This window comes from Camelus ferus, chromosome 15 (genome assembly GCF_009834535.1).
Source record: "Camelus ferus isolate YT-003-E chromosome 15, BCGSAC_Cfer_1.0, whole genome shotgun sequence".
NCBI classification, from domain to species: domain Eukaryota; kingdom Metazoa; phylum Chordata; class Mammalia; order Artiodactyla; family Camelidae; genus Camelus; species Camelus ferus.
The window spans coordinates 28298943-28326448 of record NC_045710.1 but is presented as its reverse complement, the minus strand read 5'-3'; the positions used below and the strand labels follow the sequence as shown (position 1 = coordinate 28326448).

At 43.5% G+C, this 27506-nt stretch overlaps 1 protein-coding gene across 2 annotated transcripts in view; it reads left to right on the top strand.

The window, feature by feature from the left end:
* The window catches only part of SLC8A1 (solute carrier family 8 member A1), a 394688-nt gene that overhangs the window by 329321 nt on the left and 37861 nt on the right, over window positions 1–27506 (top strand). Inside the window, exons 11-12 of one of the 2 annotated variants that reach the window (XM_032497385.1) lie at window positions 16555–16559; window positions 19556–19831. In XM_032497385.1, coding sequence (XP_032353276.1) covers window positions 16555–16559; window positions 19556–19831 — 281 coding nt within the window. The remainder of the gene's footprint in view (window positions 1–16554; window positions 16560–19555; window positions 19832–27506) is intronic. The other variant, XR_004326249.1, reaches the window with a different exon arrangement.

Here is a 27506-nt window from a genome sequence, read left to right as displayed (position 1 = left end):
AGTTTGAAAGATGTTAAGACTTTCTGACTTTAAAGGGGAAAATTTTGGTTTGCCAACACTTAGTTATGTTGAATTAAATCCTCTCAAAATCTCATGAGGGAGGTATTGTCATGCTCCTGACCTTCTGGAGAAAGAATCTGACCCTCAGCAAGGCGACTTGGCTTTAGGATGTAGTCCGGAGCCCTGATATACCAAAGACTAGTCTGGCATGCAGTCTGCCGCCCTTAGAGAAATTTCAAAGTGAGGAAAATTGCTACTCACTTCTGGCTTCGTGAGTGATGCTGGCCTTGTCACCTCTCCTGGTGCCATGGTTTCAGCACTCAGATGATGGGATTAATTCCCACTCATATCCTTTGAAGAACTGTTAATGAATGACATGCAAAACCTCCCATGTGTTCTTATCTGTCAGGCAGTATATTGTGTTTTATGTTTCTAAATGACTGCTTGGGAATAAGACAAAATTGCTTAGATGTTTGCAGGCTGCTGGGTAAATTGACCTTATTTACAATTATGAGACAAAAATATCAGAAAAGCAAACCCATACTTTATAGGCAGTAAATTACACGAAGGGCCGTTAGAAAGCTCATTTTCTATTTGTCATTATGATTAAATATAAGCCTCCAAAGAATGTTAATGTTCTTAGATTGTTAACTGGACAATAAAACTTGTAAAGCAGCATTTCTTGAAAACAAACTTTCATTGGATTTTACAATTTCATGGCTAAATAGTTGAGAATCAGAAAGAGTTGCCTTACTAAAAATGTTAAATTGCTTTTAAATGGCACTACAGAGGGGTTTTTTCCTTATGCAATTTTCTGTGCAAAATTGAGTCTGTATATCTTGCTCAACAAAAACAATAATTTTATAGATAGGATTTTGCTTCTCTTTCCCACTGATTATATTTAAGGTCATTTCAAGGTGACCCCCAGCAGTCGTTTTGTTCCCCTGCCTTCTCTGCACTTCACAGTTCAGTACCTGGGCCTCCTATGACCACAATATTTCTGTAAACCCAGTTCTTACCGTTCAACATCTGAAGGGTTAAAGGACTCATAAGACTCCTACGAGGAGGAAGAGGTGAACCAGGCATGTCCCGGCAGTTCTGTCTTTTCCCGGGTGGAGTACCAGGAGCGCTGCTTGACAGAAATTTGCAAGGCAAGTCTAGTGTCATCATGTGCTTTAAGATGTGCCAGCAAATGCACTTCCGAGGGAAGCCAGCATTCACTGCATGCCCAGTTTGGATTTCCTCCACTTCTGCCTTTTCCCTAGGGTCTTCACCCGGGCAGAATGAGGCTTGGCTTTAAGAAATCATGGATAATGGCCTACGAGGCAGGTGTGTCAGGGAAGAGGGCAAACATTAGCTGGCAAAGAGAGCCAGGATGCCAATGCCAATTCCACAGCCACCACAGCATTGCTCTTCCCAGCAGCCTTGGGCTGGAGAAGTGAAGGACAGCGGGATTGCAAACCTGGCTTTACAGTCAGATGCGGGTTTGTGTCCCAGACCAGCAAAAACTCTCTGTATGACTCTAGGCACAGCTAAATCTTGTTCCCTCATGTGTAAAGTAGAGATCACTGCTTCTTACTCAGGGGGTTGCTCTAAGCATTAATCAAGGCAACTCATATTTTCATGAGGAGTTTCTGTGCATTTGGAAACCACAGCTGGTTGTCTGGGGGGCAAATCATCTTAAATATTCTACAATAATATATGACCAAATTTTGTGGAAATGTAGTCAAGTCAGTTTAATTACTAGAAAGGCGAAGTGATGAAAAACCCTGGTTGACCTTTTTATTTTTTATTACCCATGCTGTTTTATAGATAAGAAAACTGAGATTCAGAGAAACAATGTAACTTGCTCAAGAAGCCAAAGCTGGTAAATGTTAGTGCTGGGGTGCCAGTCAGCCTGGGGTTCTCGCCTGTGTGAGGAGTGCGCAGAGCTGCTGTGCCTGAGACCTGGGGACACACACGCACGTGCACACACGCACACCGCACCTGTCTACACAGACACACAGGTGCACACAGCCATGCATGTGTGTGTGCAAACACATGAACACGTGAGCACACAGAGACACACATACACAAACATGTGTGCGTGCACACAGATCCACAAAAAATAGACAGGCCCTTTACATAGCTTGTATGTTTATTCATTTGGATAATTGAGCTGCAGATTGAAATATGAAGGGTTTTTTCCCTTAATGTTTGTTAAATCTCCTTAAGGCCAGTTCAGATTTCCTTAAGGGAAGATGCCAGCCAATTGCCTAAAGACCAGAGGGAAGTGTTTTCCTAGGTGCATCTGTAGCCTTCTCCTACCTTGTAACTTGTGACATGCTTTCCAGAAAGTCAACACACTGCGCTCCCTTTTACCTGATCATTTAAAATATCCAGCGCTAAGGCTTTTTCTCCAGTTCTTTTACTTTTGACATCAATTTTGCATATCTGGCGTAGTATCCATTGGCATTCTCATATCGAAGGAACAAGCAAAACTGGCCCCCAAAAAGTTTTTTTGTAGTCTTGATTCTGTCGCCTATCAACTGTAAAACCTTGACAAAGTATTGAATCTTTCTGAATTTGATTTTACCATCAGTAGGACTGAGAGAGTAGGACTAGGTGAGTTCTAAGATACCAGCCAGTAGAGAAATTTGGGAGTGCTGTCGATGTCTGTCATAGTTCTACAGGGTCCCCAATGACACTTGATTTTGGCAATGGAAAAGGATACTCTGACCTGCTACCCGGCTTGCTTATATTAAATATTCAGCACAGTAACAGCACACAGTTCACGTCTATTCTCCTAGAAGGAAAGGGATGTGAGGATAGTCTTTCATTGGGAAAGAAGAAACTAAGGGAGATGATGATTCCAGTGTTCTTAATTTTCTTCCTGCTCAGTAATTGGGGCTCAGAAGCGCTGGGGAGTCCTCTACGGTAGAAGGGCAGACATTCAGCAGGAGGCCAGGCTCTTGGATGTGGCTGGTCTGTCCACACTCCCTGCACTTCACAGTAAATGACAGTCAGAGACAGGTGTCAGCTAAATAAAGAGGTGGAGGGGGCACGGGGCTACCAACCCAGTGTGGAGACTAGTTCAGTTTGGGGGGACCCTTCTGTCAGTCAGCCCTTCATCCATGCACGCTCTATGGAGTAATAAGTGCTCTCAACTAAACTGAATTATTTATATAAAGAACTGCCCCCTCAGTGGTGCCCCTGGACTATAATTCACTTGACAATCCTGTCAACCAGATGACTGAGCCACTCCCTAAGTCCTAAATAATAAATAATAAAAATGGTACCTCAAACTGAGTCTTAAGGGATTGCCATGCCATCTGGTCTAAGCAGGAATCTTTCTAGCATCTCTTCTATTATTGAACATCATTACTGTGGAGACATTCTCATTAGTTAATGTGTTAACCCTGGGTCACATGAAAACCCCACTTAAACAGTTGAAAAAAAAAAGTCCTGCTAGGTCAGTTTTGACCCAGTCTCAGTGTGACTGAGACAATTGGGGGAAAAAAAAAAGGGAGGGGGGATTGTGAGTTTTCATTTTACCCAGTTTCTTGTGTGGCTATAAAGATTCTTAATTATCCTTTATCTAAAAATATAAGCTGACTGAGGTTCATGAAAAAAGATGCAATTTCTAGGAGAGAGTGCAGCTCAGTGGTAGAGCACGTGCTTAGCATGCCCGAGGTCCTGGGTTCAACCCCAGCACCTCTATTAAAATAAGTAAATAAATAAACCTAATTACCTCTCTCTCCCTCAAAAAAAATTGAAAAACAAACCAAAACAAACCAAAACAAACAAACAAAAAAAGATTCAGTTTCATGAGAAATGGTAGGTACCACTGCCTTTAAGGAAGTTGGTCAAAAAACTATATATGAAATTTTGGCCCACTTTCTACTTAAATCATGTTACCATTTATTGCCCGTCTACTATGTCAATGAAAATAATCAATGAACAATCTATAATGAGGATAGAAAAGAGTTTTATTTGAGCCAAACTGAAGACTATAGCCCAGAAGACAGCTTCCCAGGTTACTCTCTGAAACTGCTCTGGAGAAGCATGATTTTCAGCACAGTTTTATATCTTGTCACACCAAGAACATTGAACAAGTCAGAGATACATTTCTTCAAGGTTTAAAAAAAAAAAAACAAACCCAGCAGGTACACCAGTCAGTATGGCCTTGGCACCTGGGAAGGGAGTCTTATCATCAAAGGAGGACCAGTATTGGCATCCAGGAAGGGAGGCATTTAATTTTGATTTTTAATATGGACGTTCTTTACTTCCAGTCATTTGGCCCTTTTTATTAATAACTAAAGCAGATGTACAATGTATGTTTGATAGGGGCCACAAACAGGCTGTTCCAGTTAGCACAAAATTCAAGTTAACTCATGTTTATATAAGCCAGAGTGACTCCCCATACCTCAAGATATGGAAAGATATTCTTTTATCAACTACATTCCTCGTAGCTATACCCTAGGGTAAGTATTTCTTGTCCTACATTTACAGTGGAGAATCCTGAGCCGTCGAGTGGTTACATAACATGTTTAATTATGGTCACCCAGTAGCAAGGGGCCAGTTAGAATATGAAATCCCATCTTTGTGCATCCAAAGCCCCTGAGCTTTTAGCATGACTCTAGGTGTCCCTTCTACAAGTTTAATTCAGGTCTTAAGTGGTCAGATTTCAGATGAATTAATGTAGGACAAAAGGGACCAAGTTGATGAGTCTTTTGCTCTCAGCTACACGTGGTATAGTTAAGCGTTTGGAAATAAGTATGCAAGCATTGGACAGAGGTGTAGAAGGACCAGAAAGAATACCAATGGTGGGAAGAGGACAGGAACAGTCACTGCATCTTTTACAAAGTCTAAGTTTAATCCCATCATGAAGAACCCAGAGGGACTTCCAGAGTCTTTTCGTGATCTTGGAATTGTATTCATATCTGCTGCCAGAAATTACATCAGGTCTTCTGAAACAAAACAGAATCAATGCCCATCATTTTCTCTGAGCTCCTGATGTTTCCCTGTGGTATGATTAGTTCTTCAGGTAGGTTTTTCATGCTTAGAATCACTGGTACCCTTGAACTAATAGGAATAGCAATTATTTTAAACTCCAACAGGAGATGTGAGCAATGCTGCTGGCATCCAACTTAGCTTTCATTCCTTTTCCCAAAATACAGCTGAAATATTCACATTCTTTGAGATAGAGAGTGCATATAACATGGATGAGAAATCAAACTTTTAATTGTAAAAAAATTATATGTTGGCAGCTTTGGCTTCTCTGGAGACTTAAATTCACATGGTCAAAGAGTCACCAACCAGGTGTGTAGCTCCAGACAAGGCCTCTGACCTCACCTGTGAAATTAGGGCATTGGAATGAGTGACCTCTAGTTTTGGAATATGGAAATACTAAAGGGGCCGCCGAAGGACACTTCATTTTCAGCAATAAATGTTAGCTTGCTTTCTTTCATGGCACTTTATTGGAAATTTAAGCCTCTGGCTTTAATCAAATGGAGTATCTGCTTTAGAGTACATGTTAGATACATTGGGTCATCACATCAACTTGGCCAAAGCTCATTTAAGACATTTAATACCTAAGACACGCTGTCTAATGGTCACTATTAAATTCAGTAGCTGCTCTTCCTTGCTTTGAATTAGGTATCAGAAAAATAAACCTTCTTTAACTTTTTATCAGGGCCCCTATCAAAACCGCCCTCACAGGATTATAAATTAAATATAATTTAAATTTTTCCCTTTAAAGTATAATATTTGAAAAGTAGTTTTATCTTAGCGTTGCAGTTATTATTCACGTCACTTACTGTATTTAAAGAAAAAATGATAGATTCCTACTTGAAAGTTTAAAGAAAAGAAGCTTTGTTTTTTTTTTTAGCAAATTAATTTTTAATTCAATGTTTTCTTATTTGTTTTGGCCATCAGAAAGGTTAGTCATTTTTTTGGTCCAAGTATTCAGAATTCACTCAACTCACATATCTGAACGTGTCCTTTCTTTCTGCTTTCTTCAGACATTTTTTGGGTCCCATTTTATCTTAAAGTATTTTATTTTTATTATTAGGTACAGATCTGCTCAAGTCCTTTTAGAAGTAGAAAGAGTCTAAATTGAAATACTTTTTTTTTTTAAACAACAGCAAATCTGTCCTATTCACCACTGTTTATCTAGCATCTAGGACAGTGTTTGGCAATGAAACTATCTGTTAAATAAAGAATGAGTGAATTTAGGTGGGAATCAATGTTTTCCAGTCTACGTGTAAATGGATTGAAGACCTGTTGTCACTACATCATACTGTCATGTCTGATCTAGAAAAAATCTATATAAACACACACATATGCCACATTTCTAATTGTTTCAGGCATATCTAATTCATATGTAATAGATGCATATACTCAGAACATACAGATATACCTAACATGTAACATATGCATGTAACATATATTTGCATATGCAAATTAGACACAAATCCACATTTTAAATGGCATTTTCTATTTGTCTTAGTGGGATTTTAGTGGTTTTGGGCTGGTAATCATGATCCTACTTGAGAAAGAGGAAAAGCAGAGGTCATGAGTAACCAGGAGGATGACAGTTAAGTTCCAGAAACTATTGATGGGAGATGTTCTAGGGCCATATTGGTAGGGAGGCAAAGCAAAGCTAGGATACCTGGCAACTTAAAAATGCCAGTGGTAGCAGGATAAAATGTTGAATCAGGAAGCTTCAATGTCAGAAAGAGGCAGACCAGGCACCCAGGGGTGGGAGTACAAGGAGGCGGGAAGAACAAGCAATTACTTTCTGGCCCTTGGATATACTTAAGCTAATATTTCTGAACAGAATATTGGCTTGTCAGGCTGTTTTTTTCTCTGAAATTGCTTATTATGAAATCTTGGGGAAAACACCGTGCTAAAGGGCTCTGGAATGATTCAGCACTCCTATTTGTAAGCCTGAAGTCACGTCCTTAATGCAGCTTTTGTCTGGAGAAGCAGCGGCTCAGCTCTGCAAACAATGCGCCATCGCTATACCTAGTGGCTCTTTTGTCGGCATCCGCTGCTGCGATGTGAATACAGTTTAGTTGTTGCTTACAAATCAATGCACGAGGCATGGGGGGTTTCATCCCCAGCCAGGAGCCTTTGTGCACTGTTCTCAGTGGGAAGACACTGCAGTATCATCCAAAGAGGTGGAAGCAGAGCCAACAGCCCCCAGCACGCGCACGCGCTCACACACACACACACACACACACACACAGCCCCCAAAGCCAGAGGAGCCTCATGAAAGTGACTTGCAGCATTAGTTCTTGCTGTTCACAGCCTGCCCTCTTGATAAAGACCTTGTCATTCTGACACCCTCAATCAAAGCCACTTGCCTGAACTGACAGGCTTTGACACAGCCCCCCAGCCCGTGCATCTTTCCTGCCCTGCCTGTTTCTGCTCACGTCTGGCTGTGTTTTGTGTCTTCTGTCCTGAGACAGCATCTTAGACCAGAATCCTGGTATGGATCTGAAAGGGAGTTTACTGATCAGCCAGTCCGACCTCCCCTTTTTGTGATAAATAAGAAGCTGAGACCAGAGAGGGAAATAATTTCATCCACAGTCACACAGGGCCTGTTTTAGAATTCAAGGTTCTCACTGCCACCCAGCCTTGCTCTCATTCTTCTTCCTAAGTTGACATTTATGGAACCAGCGCCTTAGCCCTTATTCTAAGCCTGTCCCCTGATGTCACCTAAGGGCCTCTGGGTTTCTTGATGCTTCAGGATTAAGGAAAGCAAAGACCCAAACTTCCTTGAACTGACAGTTTAGCAGCATTCAGTGAAGTGAATGGCCCCACCTTGGTGAATAGTTGTTTTGTGTTCACACCAGCCTCCAGGCAACCCTGTGCAGGAGGTTGTCTGTGAACCTGTGTACGAGATGGGGACGTAGGAAATAGAACTGGGATTCACACTGACCCAGAGGTGCTGATTCCAAGGCCAGTCTTCCTTCCATCTTGTCACCCCTGTGCATCCTGGAATTTAATGCCATTTGGCCACACATTTACTTCTGTTCCTCCCACTGTGCTCTCTCTGTCTCCTCGGCATGGAAGGCTTTCCCTCCATGTCTGGGGGGTTTCATCATTAAGGCTTCAGGTCATCTCCTCAGAGGAGTTTGGAGTTTTTTTGCCTACTTCCTTTTTTAAAAAAATTTTTTATTTTTATTTTTTTAGGGACTGGGGATTGAACCCAGGGCCTCACAAATGCTAAGCACATGCTCTACCACTGAGCTCTTTTCTCCCCTCTGCTCAGATGAGTTCCTTAACAGCCCAGTCACTTTTTATTATATTACCTGACTTCATTGTCTTCACAGCCCAAATAAACATCCGAAATGATCATATTTGTGCATTTGTTCTACTTGATTTCTTAGCAGTCTCCTCTTGCCTCTTGTTTTATGGGTCCTCTTTGTCTACATTTCCAGTGCCTAGAACTGACCCTGATATATAAATTATGAATGAATACTCACTGCAGACACCAATGACACAAAGTCACTCTTTCAACCACCACATTCCCCTGGAAGATTTACTAGTGATACTGGTTCGGGTTAGGGGTTCAGCCTAGGCTTGTGGTATAAAACAGTGACCTGAAAGACTTGGAGGGTTCAGGCCTATAAACTTAACAGCGTTTGCTCCATGCCTTAACCAAGTAAGGGAAATAGGCCACAGACACTGATAATTATAGAGGAAGGGATATTTTTTTCAAGATGGTTTATATTGAAGAAAAGCACCACAACAGCTCCATTCCAGGGTGATTATTTACAAGAGATGAAGCCACTGGCAGACAGACAGATTTGATTATCAACACCCACCTTAGCCAGCCTGCCCTCTAAAGTGTGCATGTGCAGGGAGGGGATGCGATGCCCCATCTGAATTCCACTTACGAGCTAATCCTAGTGTCCAAAACAGGCTTTACTACCCAGAAGGTTCTAGCTTCTCTTAAAGAGTCTCATTTATCTTTTCAGCAACACCAGTTGTTACCGAACGCAAGTGACACCCAGTGAGGCCAAAAAATACCTAAACATCGGAGTCTGGAGCAGAGAAAGGTTTATTACTGGGCCAAGCAAGACCAGGTGGCTCGTGCCCAAATCCCCCTCCCACCCAACTCCTCAGAGGGTTTCATCTGAGAATTTTTAAAGGCCAGCTGGTGGAGGGGCATCGCAGGGTGTGTGGTCAGCTGTGCACAATTCTCTGATTGGTTGCTGGCATTCAACTTCAGTGCCAGAAGGTCCGGGGGCTATGTGCTCATGATAGTCAAGTAGTTAATTTCTTCCCTTTAGTGGTGATTTTTAGCATTTGAAAAACTCAGGAAATATGCATGAGATACTATTATCTGGGTATTTCAGAGAGGAGCTACAGCAGAGGATATGGGAGAGGGGTCTGTCCCAGGGAGGCCCTTTGGAGTCCTGCTTAGTTGCACAAAACGATGGTTGTGGCTAGCCTCCGTTTCCAGGAGAAGAAATGAGGTGCCCCAGAACATGGAAGTCGTCGAAGCCTCTTTGCTGTCAGTGCAGGGCCCTAGTTACTGGGATCTCGTGGAAAATCACAACAGAGAAAGGAACAGGGATGAGCAGATGAGGGGAGCCCTGAGTGATTGTGTGAACCGAGGCCATGGTGAGAATCTTAAGATACTCAACTTTCATCAGCACTTGGCTGGCAGATCAACTCACAGACCCCCTGATCAGAAGAAAGTCCCTTCAGGTGATCCTGAGACCAGGAAAGCAGTCACAGAGGAGGGGAGTTGCCATTGCCGAAGACCTAGCCAAAGTCCTTCTGTTCCCCCAAAAGGTAAAGACCCCAGTTCTTGCCATACCCAAAAGATAAGTTTGTAGTCGGGAGATGGTGTATTGCATAGTGAAAGATTTTTAAAGATTTATTTAAAAAAGGAAAAATACACCTCCAAGAATGGGAGGCAGGCTGATCCGAGGGAGGAAGAGCGGCAGGTTTTGTCTCCCCTTTCTCTTCACCCTCGCTTAGGGTTGGTCTCTTGATTGATTGACGGCTCCTGTTCCTGGAATGCTTAGTCATGTTTGTGCATGTCCTCACCCATGATGTACACAGAAAAACCCATGGGGGCCCCTAAACTGCAATGTAATTGTAATATGGTTAACATTAGGTTGTGTCCTGTTAAGTCCTCTCTGCTGCCGTGCAGTGTGGCTGTCGGTTTCTAACAGGTTTCTTGCTGGCACTCATTTAGAAGAAGTAAAGTCCCTTTATGCTGGAGGCGGGCATAATGCCGTCTTCTGGACCAACCTCCCTCTCCTCCACCTGTCTGCCCGGTGCCCCCACTTATCAAACTACCTAATGTATCCACTTCGCTACACAGAGAGATAGAGATGTTTGCCACAGCATGAAGAGAACCCCATTTTCCAACAGGACCGATATAAACTGTGGGTAGAGGACTTTCCCAAAGATTAAAAGCAAACCAGATTCTTTAGGAAGAAGAAAGGAAGCAGAGCCATCCATTCATTCCCTCAGAGAACATTCAGTATTTTATACATGATACCACATGCAGGGGGTTACCTGAAGGAGGGCAATGATTTCCCAATTACACGTTTCATAAAGCCATGCCAGATGAGCTTCGATTCTGTCCGAATGGATTTTTGCTGGACCAGCCACAGAGATATTTCTCTCTGGAAACAATGGGTCAAATAATTGCAGGAAAGTGGTGGACAGAGTTTAAATCTCATAAGCAAGTCACTTAAACTCTGAGCCTTGTTTTCCTCATCTTAAAGTGGAGAAAATAATGCCTACTTTACCGGGTTGCTGGGAGATTAAGTGTAATATCTGTATGGACCCCTGTGCATGCGGGTAGCCACTTAATGAGTGAATCTGAGTTAATAGCTTAATCACAGCAGCATCGCAGAATCCAGACCTTCTTAATGCTCCTCTGCATGTGGGGCAGCCTTTGAGACATATCTGCCCTTTTTATAAATTTCAACATTTTCCTAGGACATAATATTGATTTTTGTTGTTGTTGAAAATTACAGGGTTATTGCTGCCCGAGCAGTTCCTCCCAGGCTGAGCCTCCCACATTCCAGGCGGCTCGCTCAGACACAGCTGCTGATATTTACAAAGTGTTATCAGAGCCCTCGGGCCAGCCTTAGAATCTGGCGTGCCCACAGACTACCCACTTTAACTAACCCATCTAAACTCGCAGGAGGCATCTACACTTGCTGAGTATCACATCTCCTTGTTGAAGGTTTATTTCTTAGGTGCTCAAGTCTGCAGACAATATGCTCCTCTGTTGCAGGAGCGTGGAATTCTGTTAATCCTCCAATCAATAAAGAGTAAGAGGACACTCTGAATTTCAAGATTCTCAGCCTGACTTTGGAGTTATTTTCCAAAAACACAGCTTGGGGCAAAACCACATGCGGCTAATTATGTCCTCCTACAATCATTTAGGGACTCTCAGTTCATAGAGAGGACCTCTTAGAGAGAGAGAGAGGCTCAGCTGTCCATGTTCAGCTTTAAACTCACTTAGAGTTAGCACTTCTTAGTGGATCCGTTTTTCATTTTGACTGTGGCTACATTTGCTGAGAAATACTTCTGTCATGTTAGGTATTTCTTGTGCTGTGTTAACCATCCTAACAAAGTCCATAATGGGCTAAACTGGTAAGCATTCTGTTCACGGTGGAAAATTTCACCCAGGGGTTTATTTGCTTCAGACAGGGTTGAAAATTATTTACGGAGAGTGAGTTGCCTTCTAGCATCCCGTTCAGGATTGTCACACATCACCTGTCCGCAGCCCCCCAGGCATGGGCTGGGACTAGCACTGGTCCTGTGGGGCAGAATGGCCCACAGCTCTCTCTGGCTTGGGAGTAGATGTTGGGGGGGGGGGGACAGTAGGGCTTATATAGATGTCCTCTGCATCTGAGAACAGGCTAGCCGTTCAAGTCACAAATCTATAGCAATCTTGAGCTCCAAGGCATCTCTCCAAGGAAACAGAGTGAAAGCTAGAGGTCGGTAAAGTCTGTGGAGTAAATGACATACTCCCAGCGCTGGGTGCCTAAGCACCGCGGATGCTGGGCGTGGGGTCTCCATACCAATTCTGATCCCCACAAGCCAGTGGAGAAGGGCCTCTCAATGTCCCACCAGGCTTGCTCTCAGCCTTGGGCTGCAGGGATGAGGGCAGTAAGACTGGAGACCAGCAACAGGGCTTATGCCTTCCCTAAGAGCAGCTAGCCCCATCCAGGGGCTTTTTCATAGTCCAGATACATTTTGAGGAAGGTTTCAAGAGTGACGGTTCTCAGGAAGAGCTAGTATGATGTCAAGATACAGGTTTTCTCATGACCAAGTTTTATATGGACTGAAAAGATATTAAGTCAACACTTCTTTTAAGGAGCCTATTACGGATAGATAAAAGATTGTACTGTTGTGTTCCCAAAACTCAGTTATCCTAGTGTGGGAAATGGAAGACATGGCCTGGAAACAGCATTGGAGCAGTGAATTGTTGGTGTTGGTTTACTCTATGTGTGATAGCATATAGTGTGGCTACCAGACGCCCAATGTGTTCCCTAATGAAGGTTCACGTGCCCAGAAGGAGGATGGTGAAAGAGATTCCCCAGCTGGGGCAGGCATGTAAGAGCCTCTTGGAGTTGCATTCAGCTGTAGGCTCTATATTCTTAAAAAGAAGGACATGACTAAGAGTGCTCAGAGGAACATGGCCAGCCTGAATTTGGAGCGAGGACTGAGCGTGAAATAAGAGTAGCCAGCTTCAGGTGCCCAAAGGAATGTCATGTGGAACAGGACTGGACTTACTCCATATGGTTTAAGGGATGGGACCCAGTTAAATGAACAGAACTAACAGCCCAAGCTCACAGCCAGAGCTGTTAAAATGTGGACGGTGAGACTATGGACTCCCGAATGGCTGGGACTCTCACATATGGCATGAGTGACTGTTTGGCAGAGACATTTTAAAGGAATTCACGTTAACCAGGGAGTTGACCTTGGCGGCTCTGAAGCCCTCCCAGTGCTTTCAGTTCAGGTATTTTTCTAATGCCTGCATGTTTCACTTGATAGAAGCCAAGGTCTGTGTTCTTCCCCTGTGCTTTGGCAACTCACAGATCTAGAAATTTGAGTAAATTGTGTTTTGAGATCTCTCTTGATAAGGAATTATCTTGCAATATACTTGCAAGAAAAGTTGCTGACATCTTCTCTGCATCAGAGAAGATGTAAGTACTTCCCAATCACCAGGTTATAGGGAAATGTTTATAGCCCTTCTCTGGAATCTGGAACAAGAGGTAAATTCTCATTTGGGAATGAATCTTTAGGTTACTGAATTTAGTGGCGTATAGAAACCATTAAGGGTAGGAAGAGATGAATATGTGTTGTCTCATTAGAAATAAGATACAAACGTGTAAAATAGGAAAGAAAGAAATAAGAAGTTTTAGATCATTGAATGAGCAAGACAGTAAAAGCCACTGGGTTTAACTCAAGTTCTTAGATCACACACACACAGATACAAGAAAATAAGAGAACAAAAATTCATCAATTGAATCAGAGTTCTTGGTTTGTTCTCTTAATATTAGAAGGGGCAAATTAGCTGATTGCCAGTGTTTCTTTTGTTTTAAGTATTTAATAATTCTGTAAGAAACTTTGAATGAGAGAAATGGAAATATACAACAGAAAAGTAGAACCAGGAGCTGGAAAAAGAGCATTATGACTGACTCTGCCAAAAACATATCATATCTAGAAAATAAACTGTACCTAGAAAATAAATGGGAACACAAACCTTACCGATGGTGCACCATCGTTTTCACATTTCTACAAAAAGGCCACACTGTATTCATATAGCACTGGGCACCGGAAGAAATCTCAAACTTTGAATCAGTGTGTGGTGGATGCCACACTCAACTGCTTCAACAAGACATGATGGGAAGTAAAATTTTCCCTGGGCTGTTAGATCAAATCCCAGCTCACCCACTTACCAACTGTCAGTATTTTAGAAAGCCACTTAAATTCTCTGAACCTCAGGTTCTTCGTATGTACAGTGGGATTAACGATGCCTCCCTCACAGGGTTATAGTAGGGATTAAATAAGATCCAGTATGTGAAAAATTTAGCTCAGTGCTTGACACTTAGTAGACACCCCATCATGTCCTCTGTCTCTCTCTCTTCCTTTCTTTTCTTAAAAGCAGGCAGCTCAGGGAAGCTTCGTGATAATGGCTCATTCAATCAGAATATAGATTCTATGAAATCAGGATACTCGGGTCGTATTGATTTACTGCCCTTCCTTCTGACAAGGAACAATGATGGAATACGGCACGTCTGCCGGTAAAGGGGTTTGCAGTCGAACAAGGGACTTGGACTTTTCCTCCTCTGGTCCTCACCACAGCTCTGTGATGTTGGAGTTAAGACACTTATCTGACAGATGAGGAATCGAGGCGCAGGAAGGTCAAGTGTCTTGCCCCGACACGAGCTGTCAGAGCCAGAAATTGACTTCAGTCTTCTGACTCAACTGTCCACTGCACCCCCCCCCCAACCCCGGCCTCTATTTCTGGTCCTCAAAGTCCTTCCTGAGGCCAAACCCTGAGCGCCTTATAGGAGATAGATTGACACCTGCTTTACCTTAGATGCTGTGCTATCTTCAGGTGCCAAGCCCAGGGGCTGCCTTTCGTGGTCAATGACTTGTGCTGATGGCGCCCTCGTTCTCAGGCTGCAGAGCAGGGTTCACACAAGTACTGTCATGTCAATAGTTGCGGTGGCGCTCTCTCCACTATCTGCGGTTCTAACGATTTGGCTACTTTGTAGTTATATTTAGGAAGTCCAACATATATCAAGGAAACCATTTAAAAGGCCTCGGGAAGGATTAATCAAATACAGCTTGTTTGTTATCTTCCCATTAGTGAAATCCATAAAGCTGAAAAGAAGGATTTTGAGATAAGAGGATCCTTTGCTTGGGATCCTATAAAAGGAAAGTTACCAACCTGCTGTTTCTTTGCTAATGCAGAAGAGGGACTTGAAAGAATTATGTAGCATCCAGTAACCCTGAGCTGGCAAACATACAGAACCGGGAGATTACTATCATCTTTGCCATCACATAAAAGATGCTCCAGGTGTTGTTTTATTTTACTTTTTTAATGCTCCACTGCTCTTCGCAAGGAGCAGACTTAAATATAGTCCAGATGGTGATGGATGAACATAATATTTCTTTGTCCTTCTCTAAGACAGGGTAATTGTGCATCATACATGGCAGTCAGGGGTCATTTTTAATATTTAAATGACAACTGAGTTGGAGATTAAAATTTATAAGGAGCAGTGAAATCCCAGGGAAAATGATAGGAAGCCACTTCGACTTTCAAATGCAGTAAAAACAGATGGGCCTCCCCATCCAGACTTAAGCATTAAAATATTTAAGATTCCTTGTAATGTTGGAAGCCCACAGAAGGAAATCTCTCTGTCTCTCTCTCTCTCTCTCACACACACACACACACACACACACTTATTTTGCATTGCACACTTATAGATCATAAAGTGAATTCCAGAGGGCAGTATTAGATTTTGTTTCTAAAAGCCTAGAATGTCACCTTAGGACCCAGCATCTTGACCGAGCAATGAAATAATGATGGGGAAACACGGTAACAATCCTAAATGGAGGAAAATAATAGCTACCATGATCATCATTACCCAGAAGTATCCTCAGACACTTTGCAGAGATGATCTAATTATTCCCCTGCACATCCCTCATTATTATTTTCATCTCGAAGACAAATATAATATCTACTCTCAAATCATAAATGTCATTTCTCCTGAGAATCTTCATTGTTTTCTTGTTCATCTTCACAACGTGAGACTTACACACCCCAAATTAAGTAATTTTGTAGGGTTAGAGGCAGCATAGTCTGTGTTTCTATAAATGATTAAAATTCAGTGTTTCCCAAACTGCTTTAATCATACCCCCAGCGAAATTAGAAAATGTTTACAAATATAGAAATGTTGAAGGATGAGACACAAAATAAATGTTAACTGGAAAGTCTAGTGCTTTTTCTGAGCTTTCCTGGGGGACAAGCAGCCCCCTGTTGGAGCGGGGAGGAAAGGAAGCAGAGAAAGAATGAACATGGCCTTCTTCCAACCCCCCTCCAATAAGCCCGGACACCTGCAGCCTTCACAGTGAGTTCTACCCGGAGCTCCAGTGGAGACGAAGAGGGAAGTGGGAAGAAAAGTGGAAGAAGTGAGACTGTGGGTCAAATCCATTTCAGCTGCTTTCACTAATCAAGGTCATTTTAAGACTTGCTTGGCCTCCAAGTAGCTTAAACAATAAGATGTTTGCCGGAGTTATTTAAGGAACTTGGAGTCAGCTGTGCCCAGTTGGGCCTGAGCTGGGTAAGACGGGATAGGACGACCAGCCCTCCAACTGGGCATGCGCGAGCCGGCGCTCGCTGACCTCTCCAACGTGCAGGGGCGGGCCTAGCTTAGTTCGCCGGCGCAGAACCAAGATGCCCGCACCTTTCTCCAATCAGCTTTCCCCACGCCCCCCACGCCCGCCAAGCCCCAAACCGCTCTCCTTCTTTGTTATCTCAGAAACACCCAGGGCTCCTTGCTCTCAGAGGGCAGGTTTGAGATTTGTTTTCCTGTCTCCTCGCTTGGCTGCTTTGCGAGTCAGCCCTCTCTTTGCCGTGGACCTTGGCATCTCAGCGTTTTGGCTTGCGGCGCTTCGGGGAGACGGACCTGACTCGGTAACAGAAGGAGAAAAGAAGAAATGGATAAGAAAACAAGAAAGGAGTAGGTAATAGAAACACTGCGTGGCTGTTCCTCGGTGTCAGTGCTGTGATACAGGGTGCTTCCGAAGGGGCTGTGCTGCGGTAACAAAATACCGCAGGCTGGGTCACCTAAACGGTGGAGAAGTGTTTTCTCACAGCTCTGGAGAATAGAAGTTCAAAATCAAGGTTTTAGCTCCTGAGGCCTCTTTCCTGGACTTGGGAGAAGGAAGGGCCGCCTCTGCTGTGTCCTCACGCGGTCTTTCCTCCATGTGCACGCGTCCTTGCTGTCTCTGTGTCTCAATTTCTGCTCATAAGGACACGTCAGATTGGATTAGGGGCCACCCTAACAGCCTCATTTTCACTTACGTATCTCTTTAAAGGCCCGTCTCCAAATACAGTCACCTTCTTGGGTACTAGGGGTCAGGGTTTCAACATATGAATTTGGGGTGGAGACAATTCCGCCTATAACATGGGCGCTTTTATTTAAAACCATCTTATATTTTCAGACAAGGATGATAGTAGAAATATGTGATAACTATGCAGCATATACACTGTAGGAAATGGTTGTTAAAAGATAAACTGAGGCACAGTAAAACTTTTATTAAAGAGTTGATTTGCGCAAACATGGATTCAAAGCGGGCAGAGCCAAACCACAAGTAGTTAGGAGCACTCTACTGAGCTCTACTCTCGAAAGAGGCTTCTTTCTCATAGGAGTTGGTGGAAAACTCTTACTAGAACAGACCTGGGAGTGAAGCAAGGAGATTATTTGGCTCTAACTTAAGTAGTTGCCTTACTTGGGAAAGCCTCGATGGCTGTTTGTGAGGGGTTCTTCAGTCTCATCTCCTCAGATACAAGTGTGTTTATAGGAACTGACTTTGGCTTAGGTTGTGGTTTGCCTACATCAGTGACTAAGGCATTCGGGCCACCTCAGTCAAATGGGCTCCTCGCTCACTTGCTTTAACGTGGCCAACGCTTTCTCACTCTAGTGAATCACCCGTGTTTCCACCCGCTGACCTGAATCAAGTCCTCTGCCTAGTTAGTCTCCACAGGTGATTCCACCCAAGAGCTTACTGGAGGCCTTCCAAAGCCTCAGAGAAGAGGTTGCTCTCTGCGCAGATCCCCAGAGTGCATGTGTGTAATAATTCTGACCAGGTCCTCATGGAAGAGCAAGCCATTGCCTCTCCTCTCGGTCTGTAAGATGACAGGTGAGAAGCCCAGACGTGCCACTTTGCATGTTTTCTGAGGGGCATCTTCCCTAACGCTCCCCTGCGTTAAGGGTTTTCCCAATTGTTTGCTGCTCCAGATGGCCTCACCACGGAGCGTCTCGTGAGGAGTAGGCAGGTTTGCCCCATGCTGGTCATCTCAGCTCCCCTGCTGCCAGCGACATGAAGTGGAGGAAGTGGATCCCTGGGGACAAGGTTGGGGCAGGTGGTGGTGGTGAACCAATTCTCAAGGAGAAGTTCTTTCCAAAATGGCGAAAAAACGCATAAATAGGTATTAGCCACCACTGCAAGAAGAGTTGACATTCACTGCCCCAATTTTAAAATCTGTGAATGGTGATTATATCACATAAATGAAGCCTCCATTTATTATTACTGATGCCCTGACTCCTTTAAAGTTTAACTTTGTACATTTCTTTGTGCATTGATGGTATGACATAATTGGCAAAATTGTGATATATGTGTACATGTTATGTAATTAAGTAGTTCTGTGAAGCCAGTGGAAATTCATGCATGCATGCATTTACTTAGCCAGCTTACCACACATGCTGGAGATAAGACTAAACACTAAGGACACAACAGTGAACAAATTGCTGCCCTTGATGAGCTCACAATCAAGTGGAGAAGAAAAGAAAGTGAATAGGCACAGTCTGGAGACTGGTTCTCACACTGAGCGTGCACGAGGCTCTCCTGGAGGGCTTGTGCAAACACAGGTTGCGGGCCACCTCCCACCCGCCCCTACTCCCTAGTTTGATTCAGAAGGGGTCAGCAGTTTGCACTTCTAACAAGCTCCCTGGTGCTGCTGCTGCTACTCAGGGACCACACCTGGAGAAGCACTGGTCCAGTGTTACAGATGTTGGGGGTGTTATGGAAGCTCTGAGAAGTTCCCCACATGGCTGGGGGGCAGGGGGAGGAGGAGGGGAGTCGGGGGAAGTTTCACAAAGGAAATGATTTTGAAAGGATAAGGAGGGAGAGATTAGGATACACCAACCATGTTTAGTTCTAAAGGATAAAAGGAGGAGAAAGTACATAGTTTACGAAAAAAAAAAAAGCAAATAATTCCATTCGGCTCGGATGAAGTTTGAGTTTGAAGCAGTTGCAGGAGATGAAGCTTAGAAATATGCGGAGCCCAGAGCTGTGGTTGAGGGTGTGTTTGAACATGGTCCTACATGTGAGCATATCACCACGAATCCCCAGAGCCAGACTCCAAACTGCAAGGAAAGAATCCTGGTAGAATTGTCACAGTTACCTGTCATCAAGAAAGGCTTCTTCCTGAGCCTGGCACATGACTTTCCTGTCTTTTGGAAGAAATCTTTTTCAATTCTCTGAAATGACAACCCTCCCAGGAGGGCATGTGGGGGTAGAAAGTGTGTGTTGATTGCATATAACTGGAACTGGTTGGGGCTTAAGTTTTTGCTATTTATCCATGAGCTGCCTTGGGGGCATGTGTATATAATTAATTATTACAATGATAATTAACTGGTTGGTTATGATTGACTCTTGGAATGCTCCAAGCTTCACCACCTCTCAGGGGAGAGGGGTGACAACCTAGGAGGAGGGAGAGGGAGAGAGGAAGACCCCAATGGCATAGCACGGGTTGTGATGAAGTGTCCCCCATTCCTTTCTCTAGGGGAAGACGATGATGATGATGAATGTGGGGAGGAGAAGCTGCCCTCCTGTTTCGATTACGTGATGCACTTTCTGACTGTGTTCTGGAAGGTCCTCTTTGCCTTCGTCCCCCCTACTGAATACTGGAATGGGTGGGCATGTTTCATCGTCTCCATCCTCATGATTGGCATCCTGACCGCTTTCATCGGAGACCTGGCTTCCCACTTCGGCTGCACCATCGGCCTGAAGGATTCCGTGACCGCGGTGGTGTTTGTCGCACTTGGAACCTCAGTGCCAGGTAGGGGATTCATTCACACATGATACCCCCACCCCCCATCCCCAGAAGCGTAAGCTCATTTGCCTTCCTGATCTTTTTCGATTCCTACAATTCCAAGGGCTGTGATGACAAACCAGGCCTATGAAAGACAAAAGCCCAGAGCTATAGATAATGTCACTGCCAGAACATTGTCCTGGCATTTCTCAAGGTTACGAAGCTGGTCAGTATGATCATGATGACAGGAAAGCATTCCCAGAGGGACTGCCTGCCTGCATGGAGGGAGAGGATGGATTTGATGGATAGATTAATGGGTCAGTTTCCCATTACAGTTAGAACTTCCAAAAACAAAACTATAGAATTCTCTTCAAGAACACAATTTCTGTCTTTTATGTATTTAGTGAAGTTTGGATGATGACCATGAAACTCTATTGGGTAACTAAGATAAATACTTAAGACTTAATGCAATATTCTCTTGACTCAAACATGAATGGGGGTAAATAAAAAGTAGACATGGATCAGAACAGGGAAAAAGTCATCCTGACCAAAGTGAGCAGGCGGAGTAGGATGACCCTGCGTGCCTTCCTATAAGCTAAATTTTTCTTCCCACCTACAACTGGAGCTCATTAGGTTAACTGGCTCTTCTGAGTAAAGATATCCTCCTCCTAATTGTAACAGTTGACAGTGGTAACTGTCAAACTTCGGTGGGCATCAGCATTACCTGGGAGCTTATTTTTAAAAACGCAAATGCCCAGGACCCACCACCAACCTATGGAATCAAAAGATCTAAAGGAAGGGCCCAGGAACGTGTGTTAAGCTCACAGGTAATGCTGGTGCACATCAGAGCTTACTGTGACGGAAGCTCCGGACCGACTCCCCAGCACGAGTTGACATCTTGACAGATGGATAGTCTCAGCTTAGAGCAACGAGACTCCAATCTCTACCAACAGAAGGTCAATGCCCAGGGTTGCAGTGGGCTTGGGAAAAGGTGAGACTTGAGGGAAATAGAGCCCTGCTGGTGGTGCCGTCCACTTAATACTATGTGATTTCTACTAGCATTTACCATGGTTGGCAACCTGGCTTTTGGTTTTTGAGTCTGAAAACAAGCACATTTTAAATCATCAATATCTCTTCACTGGAATTCATTTTCCACTCAAGATATTTATTCTCTCAGTGACTAGGGATGTTACTTAACTTCTCTGAGCCTTGGTTTCTCCATTTGTGAAATAGGGATAACCAGACTTGCAGAATACTGGTCAGGGTTGGAGACAACACCCATAAATTATCTACCTAGTAAAGCATCTGGGGGGACGTAGCAGATTCAGTAAGATGGTTTTTGTGATGATGCTGAATGGCTGCAGATGACCTGACCAGTATAAATCTGGGCACCTTATCCTTGAGGAACGAGGGATGGACGAAATGTCCAGGTTTAGGCTGGTCAGCTGTGGCACATGGTGTTACACAACTGATGGACTACTTGAGAGTCCTCACCGTGTGGGTCCAACCGAGTTAATGGAGGACTGAGGGATTGAGAGAGTGTTCTTCCTCCCGCCTTAGTAGGCAGGGCTCTGCAAAGTCTTCAGTTTGACTGCTGATCCTCAGGAGAGCAGACTCCCTCTCAGCCCAGCTGTGTTCCAGCAGTTCTATATTTGGTCTTGATTTTGAATTTTCTCCAAAAATGACCAGAAATGTAGCAAGCAGGAGGAAGAACTTAAAATATTCTTAAGAGGCTTTGTTTAGGAAACATACATAAAAGCCACAGGAACTAAGCATCACGGCTAGTCATTGCTCTTTCAGAGGTGACTACAGGAAAAGATATTTGTGGGGGTGGGGTCTAGTTTCCGTAAGGCTTAAGTCACTGTATCAAAAGGTGCCCCCATGAGCGTGTGCTGTTGGCCGTGTGTTTTAACTCTTGAGGAGAATCTATGTAAATTATGATAATGCAGGCAAAATTAGGTCTCATGACAGTTACTTTTAAAATTAGCCTACCTTTCTGAAAAGTCAGCAGTTGGTTCTACCAAATGCATCTCTTGCTTTAAAAGGGATTCAAAAATGCTTTTCCCTACATCAAGTCCTTGTTCCTGAAAATACTTCTTTGGCTGCTGTTTGTCTTTTCTCAACTTATTTCAACATCTCAGAACTGGATCCTTTGTCTATATACCAACGTTATGAAATGGCTCTGTACCTCACGTATTAATCAACTCTTTTGAACAGTGTGGCAGCCAGATGATTAAGATTTTTTCCTGTAACATGGAACATGGGTTACAGTAAACCTCAGTGCTCAGAGTCATTTGTAATGCCGTGTAAAACCAGCTCAACCCGGAGAGGGGTATCGAGAGGTCAGAGAGCCTGTTAGAGAGTACAGCAAAGTCACTGGTTGTCAGAAATGGTTTCCCTGAACTGCCATAAATTCTTCCCATCGGGAAACAGATTTCTTTGTTGTGTTATTGGGAGAATTCCTATAATTTGCTGCAGTATTAACTATGCAGCATACTCCCCAAACAACCTATTCACAGGTAATCTCAGATAATCTTATCTCTGTAAACAGACATTCCCCCCTCGCCCCCACAAAAACCCTGGGAATTGTTCATTCAGCATCTTATTCAATATTTCTGATTTATCTTTCAACCCTGATGATTCAGAGCAGTGCTTTATTATATCTCCTGACTCCTCAGGAGAGAAAAAAAAAGATACTATTGTTCCCAGATGACAAAGCCCAGTTGCTGCAGGCAGAAGAATGAGGAGAAGGAGTTCTCTTCATGTAGAGCCTCCCATGGACGGGCAGTGGTCCTGAGGCTCAGCTCTTTCTCTCAGCTGATGTCCTGACGCTTGTCCTAAGGTAGACAGGCTCCTGGCTAGTGTTTGATAGGCTGCTGCCTCTTCCTAGCTGAGACAGGATTAAATATCTGTGTATCTCATCAAAGTATTTTTTTATTACCATAGTCGAAGTCTTTGAGGGGGAGAGCTTATGACTTTGCAGGTGAGACAGTGCTTCTTCACAGCAACTGATAATAGATTATAACTAACCTTCCTCTGTCAGAGAAGGGCTCAGGACAGCCCTCATGCTGCCTGTAATCACTTAGAGATCCATACTTGTTAATAGAGGAAGAGCCTTCTTTTGCTGAGTCACCGTTCTACAGAGCTGCCCGTCTCAAGAAGAGGGGGCTTCCTGATCAGTCTCTTGCCACCTCTAATTGTTGGAGTGACCCAGAGCCTGGTCTCCAGACCTCTTCTCAGTCCATGCTTATCCCCTGGACCATCATACCAGTCTCCGAGGCTTAACTGCCATCAATATGCCAATGATTACCAAGTGTATATCCCCAGGCTCAACTTTTCCCTGAGTTCTAGCTTCACACACCAACTGCCTTCCTGTATCAATGTCACATGTGTCATTTGCAGCTCAAATTGACCATATCCAAAATAGAACTGCTGATCTCTACTGCCCAACCACTTTACCCTTCTCCCAGACACATTCTTTCCAGATCTTGCCTTTCTCAGGAAAACAGCAGCATCTACCTAGCTGTCCTTGTTAATCCATCCATAACTCCTGAACATCTTTCCTGTAAGATACATCTTGATCGGACCCACTTAGCTTTCTCTACCATAATCATCCTAGTCCAGACAGCCGTTCTCTCTCACTCTGATCCCTGTAGTAGCCTCCTGTCGGTCTCCATGTTTCTGCTAGAGATGGTCTGAAGATGTAACTCAGACCACACTTCTCCTTACAGTCTTCGAAGGCTTCCTCTTCCACTCATGATAAACTTCAACAGCCTCACCCTGGCTGACACAGACTGATGTGATTTGACCCCTGTCTATCTTTCTGTTCTATTTACCTCCTTGCCCACTGTTCCTCAGGCCCACTGGTCTTTTTGTCCCCCATGCACCAAGCTCATTCCTTTCTCAGGGCTGCACGAGCTGTCTTCCCCTTCATTTACACAAGACTGGCTCTTTGTCTTTAATTATATCATCTTAAGTGTCACATCTTCAAAAGGCCTTTCCTAACCACAATGTGAAGTGTCAACCAGTTTTTCCATATTAGATCACTATTTTCTGTAGAATATTTATTACTTTCTGGACTTTTTTAGACTCTCCTCACTGAATTGTAAATGTCCTGGGAGCAGAAACCTGCTCCCTTTCTCGATTACATTCCTGGCTCCTAGAATGATGCCTAGTTATCATATAAGTAATCATATGTATGCATGTGTTTGTGGATATATGTATTGTACATATAAATGAATGTACAATCAGTCATTTACACATTAGTATAAATTGGTTTGTCAGATTGCTTTCTTCCTAATACCTTCTAGAGACAGCTAAGAATTAAAGTTGTAATTAAGGGAGATAAACAGATATTTGAAGAATTCAATGTACTTGAGTAGGTTGCTGTAGTAAGAAGGGGCAAAAGTCAGCTTCAGAGCTCTAACGGTCTTAGAACAGAAACACTTTTTCCTCATTCATAATTGTGGCTACGGTGGGAACTGTGAGGAGCAAGAGACTGTTTTATCCCTCCATTCTTTCCTCTCCTGTGATCCCTGCTTCCAAGACCCAGAACTCAGGCCAGTACTGTTAAAAGACTTTAGAGATACTCTGTGGAATGTTAAAGAGGCATTTTGCGGTAGCCTGACATGGGTTCATAGCTGTGTTATATCACATTGCTTCTATAGCAAAACAGGCTCAGAATTTAAGACAAAAAAAGTGTAAGAAGGCGCATTTAGAGCTTCTCTCTCTCTCTCTTTTTTCTTTTTTTTTTTTTTTTTGCCCCAGGGACCACCTGCAATTGACATTCTTTTAGCATACAGTCATTTAATTTACTTGGGAAACACTTGGGTATAATAAGTCAAGGTAAGCTTATATATCAGATTCCAAATACAGATTTTTTCTTTTTCCTTCCATCTCTTGCTCCTCTTCCACCAAATGAAGTAGAAGTAAGCATTCTTCTTGAATTAGAACTCTTAGATGTTGATGAGTTGGGAATAGTTCTACATCACTGAGTCCTGCCTTGGTCCTTGTCTGTACATCTGAGTTGGGAGGGGGCCTGAAGCTTGCCTACTGCCCACTTGATCTTCCCTTTTTACTGGTTGTTTATTCCTGGGACCAGAACAGTTTAAAAACTGGGTATTCTAGGCAGTCCCTTGCCCACTGGCATGGTCAAACTTCTGTTTGCTTTCAGCATTTTGAATATCCTTTGAGTTCTGTCAAGTAGGAATTATTTTACCTGGAGACTTTAAGGCATGAAGGGAAGGAAATAGGCAATTTAGTTTTTCTCCCTATTTTGTATATAGAAACTTTAAAAAAAATCTTAGATTGTATGTCATTTTTAAGTTGTATCCCTTCCTGGACTTCTGGATAGCATAGGAAACATTTGATACCAAACTACCTATGCTGGCTGCTCACTTTGCTCTCCAAGTGCAGGCATTAATGACTACTGCACCAAGGGGGTACAGGGACAAGAGCATCAGAACGGAATTCAGGAAGCAGACCTTCTAACCATTATTCACTGTATGGCTGGAATCAACTTCTTGGCTCAGCCTCGGTTTCCTTGCCTGTAAGTTAGGTATAATTGTCCATGGCAAGTTAAAAAGCTGAGGAGAGGATTAAGTAATGTGGATTTCAGAGCACTTTGTCAACTGAAAACTGATATAAAATGCAGGAAATCATTATCATCATTTACACTGAGATCAACTCTCAAAATGTCAAAAGGAATAGAAACCATCAGAAAATGAGAATGAAAAGTCTCACCAGAGAAGGAGATTTTTCAGATTGATCACTTAGTTCTGCTGTGTGCTAGGCATCAACATATATTACCTTCTGTAGGTTATGTCAGTAAGTGGTGTGAAGGGATTTTTGCCTCCTCCCTAGGGTTTTTTTGTCCCTTAGACCCATCTCCTGGAAATGAGATTTTTCTACCTGTTGGGTGCTGTGCTACAATACATACCTGTTTTTGTAACAACAACAACAAAGCTATCGATGGTTTGTATCTTGCAGTTTTTAATTTCCTAACTTCTGACACCTTTGGAAACTAAGACAGCCTATAGTATATCTGAGTAACAAGCACGGTGTGCTACGGCCCACCGCTTTATTTCTCAGTGGGCCCTAAAGTAGCTTAGATGGTGGCACGGCTCATGCGGTGCAATTCCCAGGGGTCACCACCATCTAAAGGACACCCGGGAGACACGTGGGATACGACTGCCCATGGCTGAATGGGGTGGTGGCCCTGTCTGAAGGCCGTTTTAGGAGCGTGAGCACCAGTAGCCTGTTACATGAGAAGATTAAGGCTTAGAGAGAAATGACTTGCCTGTTATTTAGTCGAAGTTTGTATCAATGGTAAATCATGGTGTTTGGTATCTGGTATGTAACTACTCTATCATTCTACTTCGGATTTATTTTCAAAGTAAGCATTGCATACGCTCTTTCCCATAGAGCTTACAATTTTTTTGGAAATTACTCATTTTTCTTTTTGCCTTAATTTTAGTGTTTTCCATTTTTAAAGCATGTAACAGTAGATTATATTCAAGTTCCTTGAGGTCACACATTGTCATCTTCCCCTTTGACATCAAACACCTAGTAGAGGCCGTGCCTCAAAAACCCTCAGAAATGAATAAAGACTTAATTCTGTACTAGTAGATTTTTAATAATTCCTACATGTAAAAATTTAAATACTAAGCCACCTGGAGACTCCTTTAAACATGTTCAGCTCTGACCTAGCTGGCAAAGAACAGCATGCCAAGATAATCTTCACCAGCACAGCCATGTGCTGCTGATGGACGTGACCACAAGGGAGATGAGGTCATTCAGGGCCTGGACCAAAGATCCTGTGATAGGTGGCTGCTCAGGCTCTGGGGTCAGTGGGGCCCAGGAAGAGCATACTGGGGATGCTCTCAGCAGTCACGTCCTCCAAAGACTGACCAGCAACTTTGAAAATCAAACCCCAGTCTTCGACAGAAATTGGAACCCCCAGAGTGGGCTCACTAGAGGTTACTGTCCAAAGCATCTGTCTGTAATAACACTCGGTCTGCCCCCGACTTAGCCGAAGAGATGGAGTCGGAAGGGAACGCAGCAACACCCCACCCAAAACAAGGCTGTTCCCAAGGGAAATTGTCCCCAGTCGTCTGAATTCCCCCAGTCATCTGAGCCACCTGGAGTGGTGGGCATCTGATTGATGCAGTCATTTCTTCTTCCTTCCCTCCGACTTCACCCATAGATGTGGGGTTTGCATGGCTAGGCTCCCAGACGACCTTGTTAACAGTCTCAATCTCAGAAAGATTACACAAAATCATCTCAGTGCCGTGTTACTGAATATGCATCACCAGAGGATAAACGAACGTGAACTTAGATTCAGACAGACCTGAATTCAAACCCACCCACCCCCGCTTCCTGCAGGTATGACACCCTCAGAGGCAAATTGCTTAATTTCTCTCTGCTTTAGTTTCTTAACCTGAATAATGGGGCCTTGGAGCTCAACTTCACAGGGTTGAGGATTACATGAGAACACGTTTATAAAGTACCCAGTGCAGGGCCATGCATGGAGTTGACGCAACAAAAATGTTCCATCTCTTTTTTTTCCTTGTTCTTCTACTTTAATGTCCTGAGAAATGAGCTTAGCTCTCTCGTAGTGTTCAGCTCCGTGATGTTGCCGCAACTGAAAAAATAGGAAGTCAAAATTGTCAGCCTGTTTTTATTATCTTCTATTAAGGATTCT